Raw genomic sequence first — 17,320 nt, 5'->3', positions numbered from 1 at the left:
TTTTTTTTTTTTTTTTTTTTGTGTAGAGATGGGGGACTTGCTTAATTACCCAGGCTGGTCTCGAACTCCTGGCTTTAAGCAGTCCTTTTGCCTTGGCCTCCTAATGTGCTGAGATTATAAGCATGAGCCACCATGCCTAGCCAAAATCATGAGAGATATTTAATAATTATTATGAAAAGTTATAATAGTTTTATTGAGCGCTATGTGGCAGGCACTGCTTAAATACTGTGCATGAATTAGCTCAATCCATGTAACAACACTTAAAGTAAGCATTATTATTCTATTTAATGAGGAAACTGAAGCACAGAAAAGTTAAGTAAATAGTAGTCAGGATTTGAAACTATTATGCCTTCAGATATTGGGCACATAACCACTATACTATGTTGTCTTTTGTATAAGCAAGAATGCTCCTCTTTTAATGTTCTGCTGGGGGTATCCTTTTCCAGGGACATGAGTGCTTATGTTCTCTTTTCCAGGGACATGAGTGCATATGTTCTCTATCTGTAGCTTCTGACTCTTAATATCAGAATACTTGAAAAACTAACCAGAAAGCATCTAAGTGTCTGGGTGTGGTGTCTCACGCCTTCTGGCATTTGGGGAGTCCAAGACAGAAGGATCGCTTGAGGCCAGGAGTTCAAGAGCAGCCTGGGCAACATAGACACACACATTATATACCCTATCTCTGCATACATACACATGTACGTACATACATAAAGCATCTAAGTGAACTTAATCAGAGCTAAACTATGTGGATGGTTTCGCTGAATATTTCATTCAGGCAGGGTGAATCCTTGCCAATTAATCTCACCCCATGCTTGGTATCTCCCTGGCAGATACCACACTTATGCCTGCCATATTGTCTCCTCCTGGGTTGGCTCTTGAGTCCCGTTCTTATATTTCACATAGAACATCCCCTTTCTGTTCACACAACCATTCTCATAGGTAGGGTTCATATGACTGATTACAATCAAAGCTACATCTACCTCCTCAGTATTATTCCTGGGTCACTTAGAGTAGAATTGTGGAAGTTCCAAATTTGACAGGGACTTGAAGACCAGGCATTGGATATCAAGCAATTAAGTTACCAGAGGTGCTTCTGTAAAACTGAAGTGTCGTTTTTGTTTTTTGGTTTTTTTTTTGTAAGAGTCAGGGTTTTGCTATGTTGCCCAGGTTATATTTAAACTCCTGGGCTCAGGTGATCCTCCTGCCTCAGCCTCCTGAGTAGCTGGGACTATAGGCCTGAAAATGTAATTTTGGTTTTGTTTTGGTTCCTGATTTTAGTGGGACTTTCCCACTTGTTAATATGATTTCTGTCTTGGATCATGTGCTTCAGTGTACTTTGAAACCAAGCTGTTTTTTTGTTTTGTTTTTTTGTTGTTGTTATTTTTTAAGATGGAGTCTCACTCTGTCGCTGAGGCTGGAGTGCGGTGGTGCGATCTCGGCTCACTGCAACCTCTGCCTCTCCGGTTCAAGCGATTCTCCTGCCTTAGCCTCCTGAGTAGCTGGGATTACAGGTGCCTACCACCACACCTGGCTAATTTTTTTTTTTTTTTTTTGAGAAGGAGTCTCACTCTGTTGCCCAGGCTGGAGTACAGTGGCACAACCTCGACTCACTGCAACCTCTGCCTCCTGGGTTCAAGTGATTTTCCTGCCTCAGCCTCCCAAGTAGCTGGGATTACAGGCGCATGCCACCATACCTGGCTAATTTTTGTATTTTTAGTAGAAACGGGGTTTCAGCATGTTGGCCAGGCTGGTCTCAAACCCGTGACCTCAAGAGATCCGCCCTCCTTAGCCTCCCAAAGTGCTAGGATTACAGGCATGAGCCACTGCACCCGGCCTTTGGTATTTTTTAGTGGAGACAGGGTTTCTCCATGTTGGCCAGTCTGGTCTCAAACTCCTGACCTCAGGTGATCCGCCCGCCTCGGCCTCCCAAAGTGCTGGGATTATAAATGTGAGCCACTGTGCCTGGCCTGAAACCAGGCTGTTTAGTAGTTATGATTCTGTCGTGTTCTTAGTATATTTGCATTTGAGTTACAGACTTTGTATGGTAAAAAGAAAAGAATTTTTAAAAAGAAAAAAACAATATATGTATGTCTATTTGCATAGTTTTGGGGCCTATATATAAAAATGGTTAAAGTTGTTTGTGTAGAAGGAGATAGAAAGGAAAGCTGAGAGAGGAAATAAAAGGAGGAAGCTATCCATAACATAAATGAGACCCATGCCAGGCAAAGTGGCTCATACGTGTAATCCCAGCACTTAGGGAGGCTGAGCCAGGAGCATCACTTGAGCCCAGGAGTTTGAGACCAGCCTGGGCAACATAGTGAGACCCTGCCTCTACAATAATAGTAGTGATTTAAAAAAAGGCCAGGTGTGGTAGTAGGCACCTGTAATCCCAGCTACTTGGGAGGCTGAGGCAGGAGAATCACTTGAACCCGGGGGCAGAGGTTGCAGTGAGCCAAGATCACACCACTGCACTCCAGCCTGGGCAACAGAGTGAGACTCCATTTCAAAAAAAAAATAAAAATACAAATTGAGACTCTGTCTCAAAGAAAAAAGTTGTATATAGCCTATATAGTATCATCAACTTTAATATTTAAATTTAGCCTTGCAGATGGAACTGTTAATATTTAGTAGCTGTTACCTTCAGTTACATTTACGTAAATGTGACTTATATTCAACATTGCTACTTTCCTTTTGTTTTGCCTACTGTTTATTTCCACTTCAGTAAAAGTATTAAAATAATGGCTAACATTGAACACCGGCCATGTGCAAGGCATTGTACTAAGTACTTTGCATAGATCATCTCTTTTTAATCTTCACAAAAAAACCAAAACTATGAAATAGAATGTTATTCCTGTTTTACAAATACAGAAACTGAAATTAGTGGGGTTAGGTAATTTCCTTGGGGTCACACAACAAATACATTCTGAGGCTGGAATTTGAATTCTGGAGTTCCCACTCACCCACTCTGCTATCCTACTGTAAACAGAAGTTTCCTCTTGTTGCAGATGCATTGGTTACCATGGAAGTAGACTTCTGTCAAAATAAGCCAAAGAGAATGCTGAACTTAAAAGTACAATAATAAACCCTTTGAGTGTAACTCATTGAGGAGCTTTATTGTGATTAATTTTCAGAGAAGAAATAAGTCAGGAAGCTAATTTGGTAGAATATTTTAGCTGCAAAGTCCTTGTTTACCTGTATAAAAATAATTATCTATAATTATAAAATCATTCTTTGCAGGACCCTGTGAAATTGATGGTGATTTTTTTTTTTTTAGACAGTCTTGCTCTGTTGCCCAGCCTCCGCCTCCCAGGCTCAAGCCAGAGACATGCACTACCGCACTGGGCTAATTTTTATATTTTCTTTTTAGTAAAGATGGGGTTTCACCATATTGGTCAGTCTGGTCTTGAACTACTGGCCTCAAGTGATCCACCCACCTCTGTTTCCCACAGTGCTGGGATTACAGGCGTGAGCCACCTGCACCTGGCCTGATGGTGATTTAAAGTGCTGTTTCTTCATTACTTCTCGAGTAACTCTCCAGTTTTATAAATGAAGCCACATGGATCTTTCAAGGCCTTATTTGAATTCCAGGGCCTTTTTTCTGTGTATTTCTTTCCGAGAAGCTTATTTACTTTTCCTTTCTTCTTTTCTTCTCTTTTCTTTTACTTCCTTTCTGCTTGCCTTTTTTTTTTTTTTTTTCTGAGACAGAGTCTTGCTGTTGCCCAGGCTGAAGTACAGTGATCTCGGCTCACTGCAGCCTTCGCCTCTCGGGTTCAAGCAACTCTCCTGTCTCAGCCTCCTGAGTAGCTGGGATTACAGGCATGCATCGCCACATCTGGCTAATTTTTGTATTTTTAGTAGAGACGGGGTTTCACCATGTTGGCCAGGCTGGTCTCGAACTCCTGACCTCAGGCGATCCGCCCACCTCGGCCTCCCAGAGTGCTGGGACTACAGGCGTGAGCCACCACACCCGGCCTCTTGCTTGCTTTCTTGTTGTCTTCTCCTTCCCTCCGTCTGTCTTTCTTTTTTCTTTTCTTTTCTTTTCTTTTTTTCTTTCTTTCTTTCTTTTTTTTTTTAGACAGAGTTTTGCTCTTGTCGCCCAGGCTGGAGTGCAGTGGCATGATCTTGGCTCACTGCAACCTCTGCCTCCCTCCTGGGTTCAAGCAATTCTCCTGCCTCAGCTTCCTGAGTAGCTGGGACTACAGGCGCCCACCATCATACCCAGCTAATTTTTCTATTTTTAGTAGAGATGGGGTTTCACCATATTGGCAGGGCTGCTCTTGAACTCCTGACCTTGTGATCCACCCACCTCGGCTTCCCAAAGTGCTGGGATTACAGGCATGAGCCACTGGGCACAGCCCATTTCTTTTTTTTTTCTTTGGGGTCTTGCTCTGTCAGGCAGGCTGGAGTGTAGTGGGGATCATGGCTCACTGCAGCCCTGGACTCCCAGTCTCAAGTGAACCTCCTAACTCAGCCTCCCAAGTAGCTGGGACTACAGGCACTGATCACCACACCTGGCTATTTTGTTGTTACTTTTGTGGAGACAGAGTCTTGTTGTGTTGCCTAGGCTGGTCTCAAACTAGCCTCAAGCCGTTTTCCTACCTCAACCCTCAAAAGTGCCAGCATTACAGGCATGAGCCACTGCGCCTGACCAATAGACTTCTTTCCATTTTCTAAATTAATGTAGATTATTTTTAGCTTCTGAAATACTAGAAGACAGTTGAAAACCACGATTACTCTGGTCTTTCTATTTCTCCTTCAATTTAACTGTCTTATTTGAGTCTGTAGAAGAGATGAAATCTCGGGGTCTTATAGAAAGCATCTGAAATTTTGAAATGAACCATCATACAGGGTTGCTTGGCCTATTTTCTAATAGTCAGCAGTTCTCATATCATCTGTTGTTTGTTAAGGGGGTGGTGGGTACAGTCAACAGAAAGACTCTTTTTTTGGAAACAGGGTCTTGCTCTGTCACCCAGTGCCATCTCAGCTCACTGCACCCTCTGCCTCCCAGGTTCAAGTGATTCTTGTGCCTCAGCCTCCTGAGTAGCTGGGACTACAGGCATGTGCCCCCATGCCCAGCTAATTTTTTGATTATTTGTTGAGACCGGGTCTCACTGTGCTGCCCAGGCTGGTCTTGAACTCCTGGCCTCAAGCAGTCCTCCTGCCTTGGCCTCCCAAAGTACTGGGATTACAGACGTGTGCCACCATTCCCAGCTCCAGAAAGACTCTTTATCAGACCATGAACTATACTTAATTTGCAAGTAGATCCCGACTTGAATAATTAATCTGCTCTTTACTAACTCAGTTGTCTTAGGTAAGTTACTTAAACTGAGCCTTAGTTTCTTCATCTGTGAAATAGTATAATGGAGATAATGATGTAGATAAATACTTAGTAGGGTATCTGATGCCTAAGAGGTACTCTGTGAACTTCTTTCCCTGCCTAGGTTTAAATTAGAAAAGAAAAAGGCCAAATTAGGAGTCTTTGAATAAGCCGAAGTGAGCCATAGCCTGAGAAATAGGGTGTGAAAGCACTGAGACAAATCTTGCATTTTCCTCTCAAGGGCACACAGCATAGTGTAAGTTCCCAGCAGCACTGGAAAAATGACACAAGTATTTAATAGATTAGATTAAATCTGAGGAAAGTACATTTAATGGCATCTTTGTGTCAGCTGATGTTTTATTTTTCACCCCACCCCACCAGTTCTCTTTTCTCTAATATTCTGGGTAACCTTTTCCTGATTCTGTAAGGAAAATGTCTGCAGAGAATAATAAATATGAGTAAGGCTATGTAGCTATGTAGCTATTTTGCATGCGTGAATACTGTATTTTCTTTTTTTTTTTTGAGGCAAGGCCTCACTCTGTCACCCAGGTTGGAGAGCAGTGGTGCAATCAGGTTCACTACAGCCTTGCCCTCCCGGGCTCAAGCAATCCTCCCGTTTAGCCCCCTGAATAGCTGGGAAGGGGCTATGTAGCTAATTCTAGGTTATATTCTCTCTGACCCATCTGAGCAAACTTACAAAGGCCGATAAGAACTTAAGGAGTATTATTCCTTGTCTCTCTTTGTCCTTCCCCTTAAAATTCTACCTTGACTCTCTTACTTTCATACACATTTGACCCTTGAACAACATGGCTTGAACTGCGTGGGTTCACTTATAGGTAAATTTTTTTTTCAGTACATACAATTAGCCCTCCATATCAGCAGGTTCCACATCTACAACCAAATGCAGATAGAAAATACAGTATTCAGCTAGGTACAGGAGCTTGTCCCTGTAATTCCAGGACTTTGGGAGGCTGAGGTGGGAGGATTGCTTGAGCCCAAAAGTTTGAGACCAGCCCAGATAACATAGTGAGACCCGGTCTCTATAAAACAGCTTAAAAATTAGCCTGGCATGGTGCATGCACCTGTAGTCCCAGCTATTCAGGGGGCTAAATGGGAGGATTGCTTGAGCCCAGGAGGGCAAGGCTGTAGTGAACCTGATTGCACCACTGCTCTCCAACCTGGGTGACAGAGTGAGGCCTTGCCTCAAAAAAAAAAAAAAAAAAAAAAAAAAAGAAAATATGGTATTCTTGCATGCAAAACTCTCATCTACAGATGGATATACAGTTTTACATCTGCAGGTTCCTCAGGGCCAACTGGTATCCACAGGCAGTCCTGAATCCAACCCTCTGGAGGACGACCATACTATAATCTTGTGCTCAAAACCCTCAAGAATCCAGAGTAATCTTAGGCACCTGCATCCTGACGTCAGCATGCCCAACTTGGGAGATCTTTTTTTTTTTTTTTTTTTTTTTTTTGAGACGGAGTCTTGCTCTGTCACCCAGGCTGGAGTGCAGTGGCCGGATCTCAGCTCACTGCAAGCTCCGCCTCCCGGGTTTTACGCCATTCTCCTGCCTCAGCCTCCGGAGTAGCTGGGACTACAGGCGCCCACCACCTTGCCCGGCTAGTTTTTTGTATTTTAGTAGAGACGGGGTTTCACCGTGTTAGCCAGGATGGTCTTGATCTTCTGACCTCGTGATCCGCCCGTCTCGGCCTCCCAAAGTGCTGGGATTACAGGCTTGAGCCACCGCGCCTGGCCGGGAGCTCTTTATAGATATCTGTTACTTGTCTTGTGTGTTGTCTGGTAAGGGAAGAAAAAAAAATATTAAGTAGAACTTCGAGTTCACACAGAAAGAGTGTGTCCTTCAGACTGACCTCATTGCAGTGTCAGGGGTGATTCTTCACGTTATCCATCTCCCAGTTACATCTGCTTTCTTTTTTATTTTAAAGAAGGCAGGACAGAGGTCAGGAGTACATTCACCCCTAACTCTGTAGTTTTGCTTTTTTTTTTTTCCTAGGAAGCTAGCAAAGACTGACTTGTAATTGGCAATAATCACCTCTAGGAATAGAATTACAAAATTACATAATTTGTGATATTTGGGCTTTCTTACCCCAGAATGTCTCCCGACCCACAGGATACTATATCTGAAAACCTCACTAAGGGTGCCTTTTCCAGGCACTAATGGATTAGTGTATATTATTTTTCATATTTTTTTCTCTGTTGGGCATTGAGGAGTTATACATGACAGGAATAGATAACTTCAGAGCATTACTGCCTGGGAAGGGCAGGCTTTGGAGAGGCATCTCGGTTGGGGCTTTAGGAAGTGATGGAGAAGCATAAGGCTACCTGGGCAGATGTGGGGTATTATAGAAAGGAAAGGTGTGCAAAAATGTGGAGGTGAGAGGCTTCAAAAAATAATCTCCATTTTCTTTCTGTAGTTGTAAATAGGAAAGAGTGACAAAAGAACAGTAGCGTGGACATGTGTATGTATGATAAAGCTTAAGACTCAAACAATTAGCAAATCAATAAAATACATGGTTCCTTTTACACTTATATCTAATGAATGATATCTTTATGTCTTGATTATATCTTAGTGTGGAAACTTGCCTGAACCACAGTCTATGGCAAGCAAGATAGAAATCTAAATTTGGAACTTAAAATTCTTTTTTTCATGAGCACTAATAACTTTAATCAAGGCTCAAAATTTTTTTTTTTTTTTTTTTTTTTGAGACAGAGTCTCACTCTGTTGCCCAGGCTGGAGTGTAGTGGCGCAGTGGCGCGATCTCGGCTCACTGCAACCTCTGCCTCCCAGGTTCAAGCAATTCTCCTGCCTCAGCCTCCCAGGTAGCTGGGATTACAGGCGCTCACCACCACCTCCGGCTAATTTTTGTATTTTTAGTAGAGACAGGGTTTTACCATGTTGGTCAAGCTGGCCTCGATCTACTAACCTCATGATCCACCCACCTCAGCCTCCCAAAGTGCTGGGATTACAGGCATGAGCCACCACGCCTGGCCCTCAAAATCTTAAACCATAAAGCAGTTATGACAGTAGAATTATAAACAGGGCTGGGCACAGTGGCTCAGGCTGGGTGCAGTGGCTCATGTCTGTAATCTTGGCAGTTTGGGAGGCTGAGATGGATGGATCACCTGAGGTCTGGAGTTCGAGATCAGCCTGGCCAACATGGTGAAACCCCATCTCTACTAAAAATACCAAAATCAGCAGGGCGTGGTGGTGCATGCCTGTAATCCCAGCTCCTTGAGAGGCTGAGGCAGGAGAGTTGCTTGAACCCAGGATGTGGAAGTTGCAGTGAGTCAAGGCTGCACCACTGAACTCTAGCCTGGGCAATAGAGTGAGACGCCATCTCAAAAAAATAAAAAATAAAATGATAGTAGTGGTTCAACTAAAAACGACTAAAAGATTATTATTATTATTATTATTTTATTTTATTTTATTTATTTTTTTGAGATAGGGTCTTGCTCTGTCACCCAGGCTGGAGTGCAGTGCCATGATCTTGACTTACTTCAGCCTCAACCTCCTAGACTCAAGCAATCCGCCCACCTCGGCCCCCCCAAGTAGCTGGACTACAGGTGTGCGCCACCATGCCCGGCTAATTTTTGTAATTTTGGTAGAGATGGGTTTTTGCCATGTTGCCCAGGCTGAACTACAACTCCTGAGATCAAGCCGTCCACTCACCTTAGCCTCCCAAAGTGCTAGGATTCCAGTCATGAGCTACCACGCCCAGCCAAAAGTGACTGAAAAGATTTGTATGTGATCATATCATACACTTGCAATAGCAGTTTTAGGTTTGTGGCTGTAGTGATTCTTTGCAGGCTTTGTGCTACTGTTACATGCAGCTTTGTTTCTAAGAGCCACGTAAATACTTTGAGAGTACACCCTGTTTTTCTACTTATTTGTTCATTCAGCTATTTTCGGAGTATCTACTGTCAGATCCTATTAGGTGTTAGAGATACAAAGATAAAATCTCTGCCTTCCAAGAATTCAGTCCAGTACATTCTTGGGGGAATTAGGTTTTCTGCTTATCAAAGGGTATATCCATGGCAAGGTTTCTCACCTCAAATTGACATTTTGGGTCAGATTATTCTTTGCTGGAGGGCTTTCCTGAAGAGTGTTGTAGGAGATTAAACGGCTTCCCTGCCTCTACCTACTAGGTGCCAGTAACCAGCACCATCACCTGGCCCAAGTTGTGACAATCAAGCATCTCCAGACATTGCCAGATTCCTGGGGGCAAATCTGTAATAAGAACCAGAGTTTATCTGTGTCATTGACAGTGAGCTTTGGTAAATGAGTTTTGAGAAAATTCATACAAAGCTAGCAAATGTAACAAAGAAAGAACCTAGATCCGTTGCACAATGCTTGTTATTACTCCACATGACTTCTCAAAGAGGAATTAGATAACAGCCGTGCTGAATAACACCTACAAAATGTTTTGTTTTTTAGCTTGGATGTCTATGAGATCTCTGAGTTACTATGTGTAGGAGAATAATTGTTTGGTTTCTTAGGGACTCCACTAAAACAACAAACAATATAAGCCATTGGAGAGGAAGAGTCTAATGCATAATAAAAACCTTAGTCTTTTCTGAGCTGTTTGTACCGGCATTTCCCTTTTCTTGTTAAGAGTGAAAGTATTTTCCCCAGTGAGTACCCGGGACAACTGGCATATTTAGAAATGTCTCCTGTGTTCTTCAGGCATGTAACTTAAAATTTTGTTACTTTACTAAATAGGACTTTTCTTCACTTATTGCTTTTCCATGTTCAGACAACATGTGAAGAACATTGAACAACCCAAAATTCATTTTAATAGTCTTTTAACGCTTGTCTTCCAGTAATGCCTTGCTTCTCAAAGTAAAGGATCCACTTTCCTGTTGGAAAGAGTACTTCCCTAGAAGTTCTAAAACTTGTATTTTAGGTTCACCCTTGGCACTCTTATTAAACATTCATTTAGCCTCTCTCGGTCTTGATTTCTTTACTTGTGGTAAACTAATAGATATAGAAAGAGGTTCTTTTATCCTGTTTTCCTGATAAGTTCCTAAATTCCATAAATCTACACTTTTTGTTCATACATACTTTTATATATCCTTATTCTTATACAATATCCACATTTCCATTTCTGTGCCTAATAGAGTTTTGATTCATCATGGATAATCTGTCATCAGAAGAAATTCAACTGAGAGCTCACCAGATTACTGACGAGGTAAATGTTTTACCTAAAATAAGTAAATAATTCTATTTCAGTTTTCATATTGGAGGGGTGAGAGGGCCTTCTTAGGGACCATTTTGGCTTCTTCCTAGTCCATTAATATCAAAGAACACATTTGCCCCTTAGTACCATTGCGGGTTTTTATTTTCTTAAAGTGAAAACAGTTTGTATGATTTTTATTTTTTAGGTACTTATTACTTAGGTGCAACAAAGATACTCTATTATGTATTTGAGAAATGCTAGACTCCTATTTAACAATTTCCTAATATCTGTAATTTACTTAGATTTCTACCTACATTAAATTTTATGACTATAAAATTTTATTCCCATGAACTTCACCGTCCAAATATTCTCTTTTTTAAAAAAAATTTTTCTTTCAACATCACACTGGAAGTCCTTACACATTTTCTCTTAAAGAGCACTTGAAAATAACTAAAATTGTAGTGATCAACTTACTTTTTTTTTTTTGAGACAGAGTCTCACTCTATTGCCCAGGCTGCAGTGCAGTGACGCGATCTCGGCTCACTGCAACCTCTGCCTCCTGTGTTCATCAAGCGATTCTCCTGCCTCAGCTTCCTGGGTAGCTGGAATTACAGGCATGTGCCACCACGTCCGGCTAATTTTTGTAGTTTTAGTAGAGACGGGGTTTCACCATGTTGGGCAGACTGGTCTTGAACTCCTGACCTCGTGATCCACCCACCTCAGCCTCCCAAAGTGCTGGGATTATAGTCATGAGCCACCACACCCGGCCATTGTTTTGTTTCAAAGGAAGGGATAGGCTGGCAATTCTTTTTGTTTTTTCCTTTAATGGAGACAGTCTCTCCATTGGGCTATGTTGCCTGGGCTGGTCTTGAGCTCTGGTACTCAAGAAATCCTCCTGCCTCGGCCTCCCAAAGTGCTGGGATTATAGGCATGAGCCACTGTGCCCAGCCTGAGCTGGCCATTTTTAAAGATAGAATAGCATCATGAATGTGGCCTGTGATCAGTTTTTTTGTTTTGTTTTGTTTTTTTTTTTACATATTTTGGAATGCTAAAACTCTGTGTTTTTTCCTAGTCTCTGGAAAGTACGAGGAGAATCCTGGGTTTAGCCATTGAGGTAAGAAAATGTTAGTCATCAACTTAAGTATAAAAATTTATAGGAGATATCCTAATACTTCTGGCTGGAATTAGTGTTAAAGGGTAATGTATCAATATGCTTTATTATTTGAAATTAACAGTTGCTGAAATTGTGAAATCATGCACTAATGGGCCTTTTCTGTTTTTCCATTTGACAGTATTGGAATATGACAGGGAAGATGAATTCACTATGAGTTTGTGACTTAATTATTTTGGGGGGCTACTATGTTAAAGTGTGTTAGTTTAAGAATACTAGTTCTGTCTGTAGCTCTAATCCTCTGAGAGCTTGGGTTTCTAAATTATTCTGTCTTGCTATTTGATAGCTCTTGTAGGTTTTGTTTCTGTTGTTTTTGGTTTGTTTTGTTGTACTATCAGCCTTTTTCCCACTTCTTTTAGTCTCAGGATGCAGGAATCAAGACCATCACTATGCTGGATGAACAAGGGGGTGAGTTAAATTATTAGCAGAAATTCTTAGTTTGACTATGATGCCAAAAAGCCCTATCAGATTAGCCACATACAAATTTCAGACTTTGGGAGGGCCTTCCCTTTGTAAAGTAAGAATAATATGTTTACTTCTTGTTTTCTGGTTTGAATAATGTCATGTTCACTGTCTATTTGGGATGGCAGGCAACAATGCCCAACTGTGTATATACCAAGTATGTGTTAAGCCAGCATGGCTTATTTTGTGTATTGGTTATATGTGCCTTAGACATTATGATAGTAATGTAGCTGGGATTACAGGTACCCGCCACCACACCCAGCTAATTTTTTGTATTTTCAGTAGAGATAGGGTTTCACCGTGTTGGCCAGGTTGATCTCAAACTCTTGACCCCAAGTGATCCGTCCACCTCGGCCTCCCGAAGTGCTGGGATTATAGGCATGAGCCACCATGTCTGGGCAGACATTATGATATTCTTACATCATCCTCAGAAATCAAGTTAAGTCCTAAAACAGATCTAGATTCAGGTATGCTTGGAAACACTTGAGTTGGCCCTGAGTAATCAGGTCTAGTTTTTATTACTCCTATAACAGCCCTCAGGTTTTGAACCTATTATAGAAATGATGGGGATTTGACCTGGTCAAAGTACCCTTAACTAGGTTGTAAGGATGATCTCTAAATAACCATTCCTTGGTCCTACTATACAAGATTTTTTTTTTTTTTTTTTTTTTTTTTTTTTTTGAGGGGAATCCCACTCTGTCATCCAGGCTGGAGTTCAGTGGTGCAATTGCAGCTCACTGCAACCTCCAGCTGCCAGGTTCAAGTGATTCTCCTGCCTCAGCCTCCCAGGTAGCTGGGATTACAGGCACCCATCACCACACCCAGCCAATTTTTGTATTTTTAGTAGAGATGGGGTGTCATCATGTTGGCCAGGCTGGTCTTGAACTCCTGACCTCAGGTGATCCGCCCACCTCGGCCTCCCAAAGTGCTGGGATCACAGGCGTGAGCCACCATACCCAGCCATATACAAGCTTCTCAGAACAAATTTTTCCACAGCAAGAGGCTAGGTGCTTCAGGATCAGTACATGAAAGATGGTTATCATGTTGAATAGCTTCTAATACCTTTTGACACTGACATACTCACTGTGGGGAGTTATTGGTAGATTCAAGATTGAAGTTTACTGCTCCATAATAATAGCATTTTCTGGTTGACACTGTGAATGGAACACAAAATGTAACTTTACAACTTATTCTTAGAACAACTAAACCGCATAGAAGAAGGCTTGGACCAAATAAACAAAGACATGAGAGAGACAGAGAAGACTTTAACAGAACTCAACAAATGCTGTGGCCTTTGTGTCTGCCCATGTAATAGGTGAGTTGATAAATTAAGACGGTTTCAAAATAAATAAATGAGAATACCCCACCTTCTCCCCCCAGCTAAGGTCAGAAGTATGACTGGGCTTAATGAGGAACTCTATTAGATAAATCTAAGTTGTCTCTCCTTCAGGCAGATTAAGCTTTTTGTGTAAATACTGCTTGTTCACTGAAAACTGTGACTTATATTTGACCAATCCTGGGATCAAGTTCCAATTTCAATTTGTAGTGATACATGAAAAGATTAAGAAGTATAGAGAAATGTATATCTGGATGATGGTGAGCAGGATGGAGTTATTTTCTTTTCCTTTCAAAAGGAGGAGTATTAACAAAATATTGATTTTGTGGTAGGCACATGAGGGATGGCCAAAAGAATAGAAAAGTTGGGAAAGAATGGCAAAACATAAAAAATACATAAATCTAATGTTAGGTTATATGATAGTGACCAAGGCTAGGTATACAGAACTGATAAAGGTTGGGTTGGAGAGGATCTTATAGAAGAGGTAGGATATGGGTCGCGCTTTGAGTGATTAGAAGGATTTGGAGGAACAGTGAGGGCATTTCCTATGAAAGGTTCAAAATAAAGATTAACAAGGAGCTTGACTTAACTGAGCTGTGTGCTCATGTAGATGAGAAATGGAAAGTAAGATATAAGTAGGTAGTAGAGGAACTTGAATGCCAAACTAAAGAGTTGATAGATTGGAGTGGAGTGTAAAAAGAAATGACAGTATCTGGAGATTGAATGAGTGTACTCACGGCTGAAAGGTTTTTTTTTTTTTTCCCCTGAGACAGGGTCTCTGTTACTCAGGATGGAATGCAGCGGCGTGATCATGGCTTACTTAAGCCTCTCTTTCCTGGGCACAAGAGATCCTCCCACCTTGGCCTCCCAGAGTGCTGGGATTACAGGCATGAGCCACTGCACCCAGCCAAAGTATTTTTTTCTTTTCTTTTTTTTTTTTTGAGACGGAGTCTCACTCTGTCGCCAGGCTGGAATGCAGTGGCGCAATCTTGGCTCACTGCAACCTCTGTCTCCTGGGTTCAAGTAATTCTCCTGCCTCAGCCTCTCAAGTAGCTGGGACTACAGGCGCCCACCACCACACTCAGCTAATTTTTGTATTTTTAGTAGAGACAGGGTTTCACCATGTTGGCCAGATGGTCTTGATCTCTTGACCTCATGATCCGCCTGCCTCAGCCTCTCCAGTTGCTGGGATTACAGGTGTGAGCCACTGTACCTGGCCTCAAAGTATTCATTTTTAAAGAGCTTCTTAGACATTAGTATTTCATCCAGTTCTCAGCTGGTCTTGTAAATCAACAATGGTTATATTTTTATATTTTCAGATAAGTGTTTTAGGTAACAGCATTTTTGTGCCATTTCTACTGGAGAAAGTAGAGATTAATTCCTTGTCAGTCAACTTTAGTGTTTATTTTGGCCATGAGGAGTTAAGATTTGACAGTGTTCTTCCTAGTCTTATCCATTGACTTCCTATTCTAACACAAGTCTGTTGACCTGTTTACACCTTGGTTGACTAACGGAAAGTTTTTTTTTTCTTTTTTTGAGACGGAGTCTTGCTCTGTCACCCAGGCTGGAGTACAGTGGTGTGATCTCGGCTCACTGCAACTTCCACCTTACAGGTTCAAGTGATTCTCCTGCCTCAGCCTCCCAAGTAGCTGGGATTACAAATATGTGCCACCATACCCTGCTAATTTTTATATTTTTAGTAGAAACAGGCTTTCACCATGTCGGCCAGGCTGGTCTCAAACTCCTAACCTCAGGTGATCTGCCTGCCTCTGCCTCCCAAAGTGCTGGGATTACAGGCGTGAGCCACTGCTCCCGGCTGAAAGTTCATATTTTAATAACTATAACTTGTCAATCAGAGCAGATTACTTTAAGCAAACAAGTTAAAATGTACAGATTGTTTGATACAAACTCTTAGCTATGTTTTACAAAAATAATTGTACCTTTCTTTTGTGTTCCATGTGCCTTCTTGGAAGAGTAAAGAAGAGAGGAAGTAGATGAATTTTCTTGAGATCAGATGTTAGGAGAACAAGGAGAAAGAAGTCTCCCCTAAAATCTTAGAGCAAGATCAACTCTGAGTCACATATTGATAAACAGGAAGAGCATTGAATTAGACCTAAGATGGTGTAATATCATAGAAAGTGGGAAATGCAGCTACAGAGTATTAATTTTATGTCTCTTTGTGTATCCCAGCCAAGCATAGGCAAGCTTTTCTTGAAGACTGGTGGGAAACAAGGTAGAGTATGGTCCTGAATCAGCATTCTTCAGCCTCTAACCTCAGTAGAACCCTTTCTCAGTGGATCAAGAGAAGGCACTACTTTTTTAGAGATGGCATCTCCCTCTGTCTCCCGGGCTTGAGTGCAGTGGCACCACCATAGCTCAGTGTAGCTCAAACATCTGGGCTCAAGTGATCCACTCACCTCAGCCTACCAAGTAGCTAGGATTACAGGTGTATGCCACCATGCCCAGCTAATTTTTTAAATTTTTTGTAGATATGGGGGTCTTGCTATGTTGCCCAGGCTTCTATCAAACTCCTGGCCTCAAGAAATCCTCAGCCTCCCAAAGCACTGGGATTACAGGCTTGAGCCACTGAACTCAACTGGCACTTCTTTCTTTTCTTTTTTCTGGCACTTCTTGAGAGATGGAATCAAGGGACTGCTGTAACAAAACAGTTCCCTGAAGAGAAGAAAGTATTATCTCAGTTAAAGATGTCTGATTGTAATTGCCTTTCTTCCACCTATTTCTTTCTTATACCATTGAGACCTTGGCCAGTATGATATCTCTTATCCTCAGCTCTTCTTATGATTCTTGCCTGTGTCTTGATCTTTCTAATCTGCTAGTCTGTGTTTCCGTTAGGCTCATTATATGAATAACCATAATATGAGCTTCTTAAAGGTAGACATGAGATCTTGGTCTTTTGTATAAGGCCTAGTCTTAATACTGGCAGGAGTAGTCACAACCCAGGTCAGGTCCAGAGTTCCTTATTTGACATTTGAAAATACTTTTTCTTTTCTTTCTTTCTTTTTTTTTTTTCGAGACAGGGTCTCATTCTGTTACCTAGGCTGGAGTGCAGTGGCACAGTCATGGCTCACTGAAGCCTCAACCCATCCTCCAGCGTCAGCCTCCCAAGTAGCTGGGATAACAGGCACATGTCACCACGCCCAGCTAATTTTGTATTTTTTGTAGAGACAAGATTTCACCATGTTGGCCAGGCTGGTCTCAAACCCTTGGGCTCAGGCAATCCACCCACCTTGGCCTCCAGAAGTGCTGGGATTGCAGGCATAAGCCATTAAGCCCTGCCGGCCATTCAGAAATCTGAAAAACTCTGAAAGCTTAAGTTTTGTTTCATTTTTGCTGTAATGGTGCCACAACTCATGAGGGTATAAAATGTAGCCTGAACTGAAGCTATGTTTAGCTTTTATTACTTGCTGTAAATATTAATTGGTTTCACTACAGAAATACTGCTTTTGAGTCAGGGTCTCACTCTGTCACCCAGGTTGGAGTACAGTGGTATGATCTTGGCTCACTGCAGCCTCGACCTCCCAGGTTCAGGTGATCCCCCTACCTCAGCCTCATGAGTAGCTGGGACTACAGGTGTGTGTCACCATGCCTGGCATGTTTTTAAAACTTTTGTTTCGTCTTCTTCCTTTTTTTTTTTTTTTTTTTGAGACGGAGTCTCACTCTGTTGCCCAGGTTGGAGTACAGTGATACGATCTCAGTTCACTGCAACCTCCGCCTCCTGGGTTCAACCGATTCTCCTGCCTTAGCCTCCCACATAGCTGGGATTACTGGTGCCCGCCACCACACCCAGCTCATTTTGTATTAGTAGAGACGG

General features: G+C 41.9%; 1 protein-coding gene across 3 annotated transcripts in view; it reads left to right on the top strand.

Annotated features, from left to right (window-relative positions):
* Positions 1-17,320, top strand: part of SNAP23 (synaptosome associated protein 23) — a 47,697-nt gene that overhangs the window by 9,061 nt on the left and 21,316 nt on the right. For all 3 annotated transcript variants that reach the window (XM_017860725.1, XM_017860581.1, XM_017860645.1), the window contains exons 2-5: positions 10,461-10,531; positions 11,592-11,633; positions 12,050-12,098; positions 13,350-13,467. In XM_017860725.1, coding sequence (XP_017716214.1) covers positions 10,475-10,531; positions 11,592-11,633; positions 12,050-12,098; positions 13,350-13,467 — 266 coding nt within the window. In that variant the 5' untranslated portion in view covers positions 10,461-10,474. The remainder of the gene's footprint in view (positions 1-10,460; positions 10,532-11,591; positions 11,634-12,049; positions 12,099-13,349; positions 13,468-17,320) is intronic.

The sequence above is a fragment of the Rhinopithecus bieti genome, unplaced genomic scaffold (genome assembly GCF_001698545.2).
Source record: "Rhinopithecus bieti isolate Rb0 unplaced genomic scaffold, ASM169854v2 scaffold_495, whole genome shotgun sequence".
NCBI lineage: Eukaryota > Metazoa > Chordata > Mammalia > Primates > Cercopithecidae > Rhinopithecus > Rhinopithecus bieti.
Note: the sequence above shows the minus strand (reverse complement) of the source record. Positions and strands in the feature narration are given on the sequence as shown.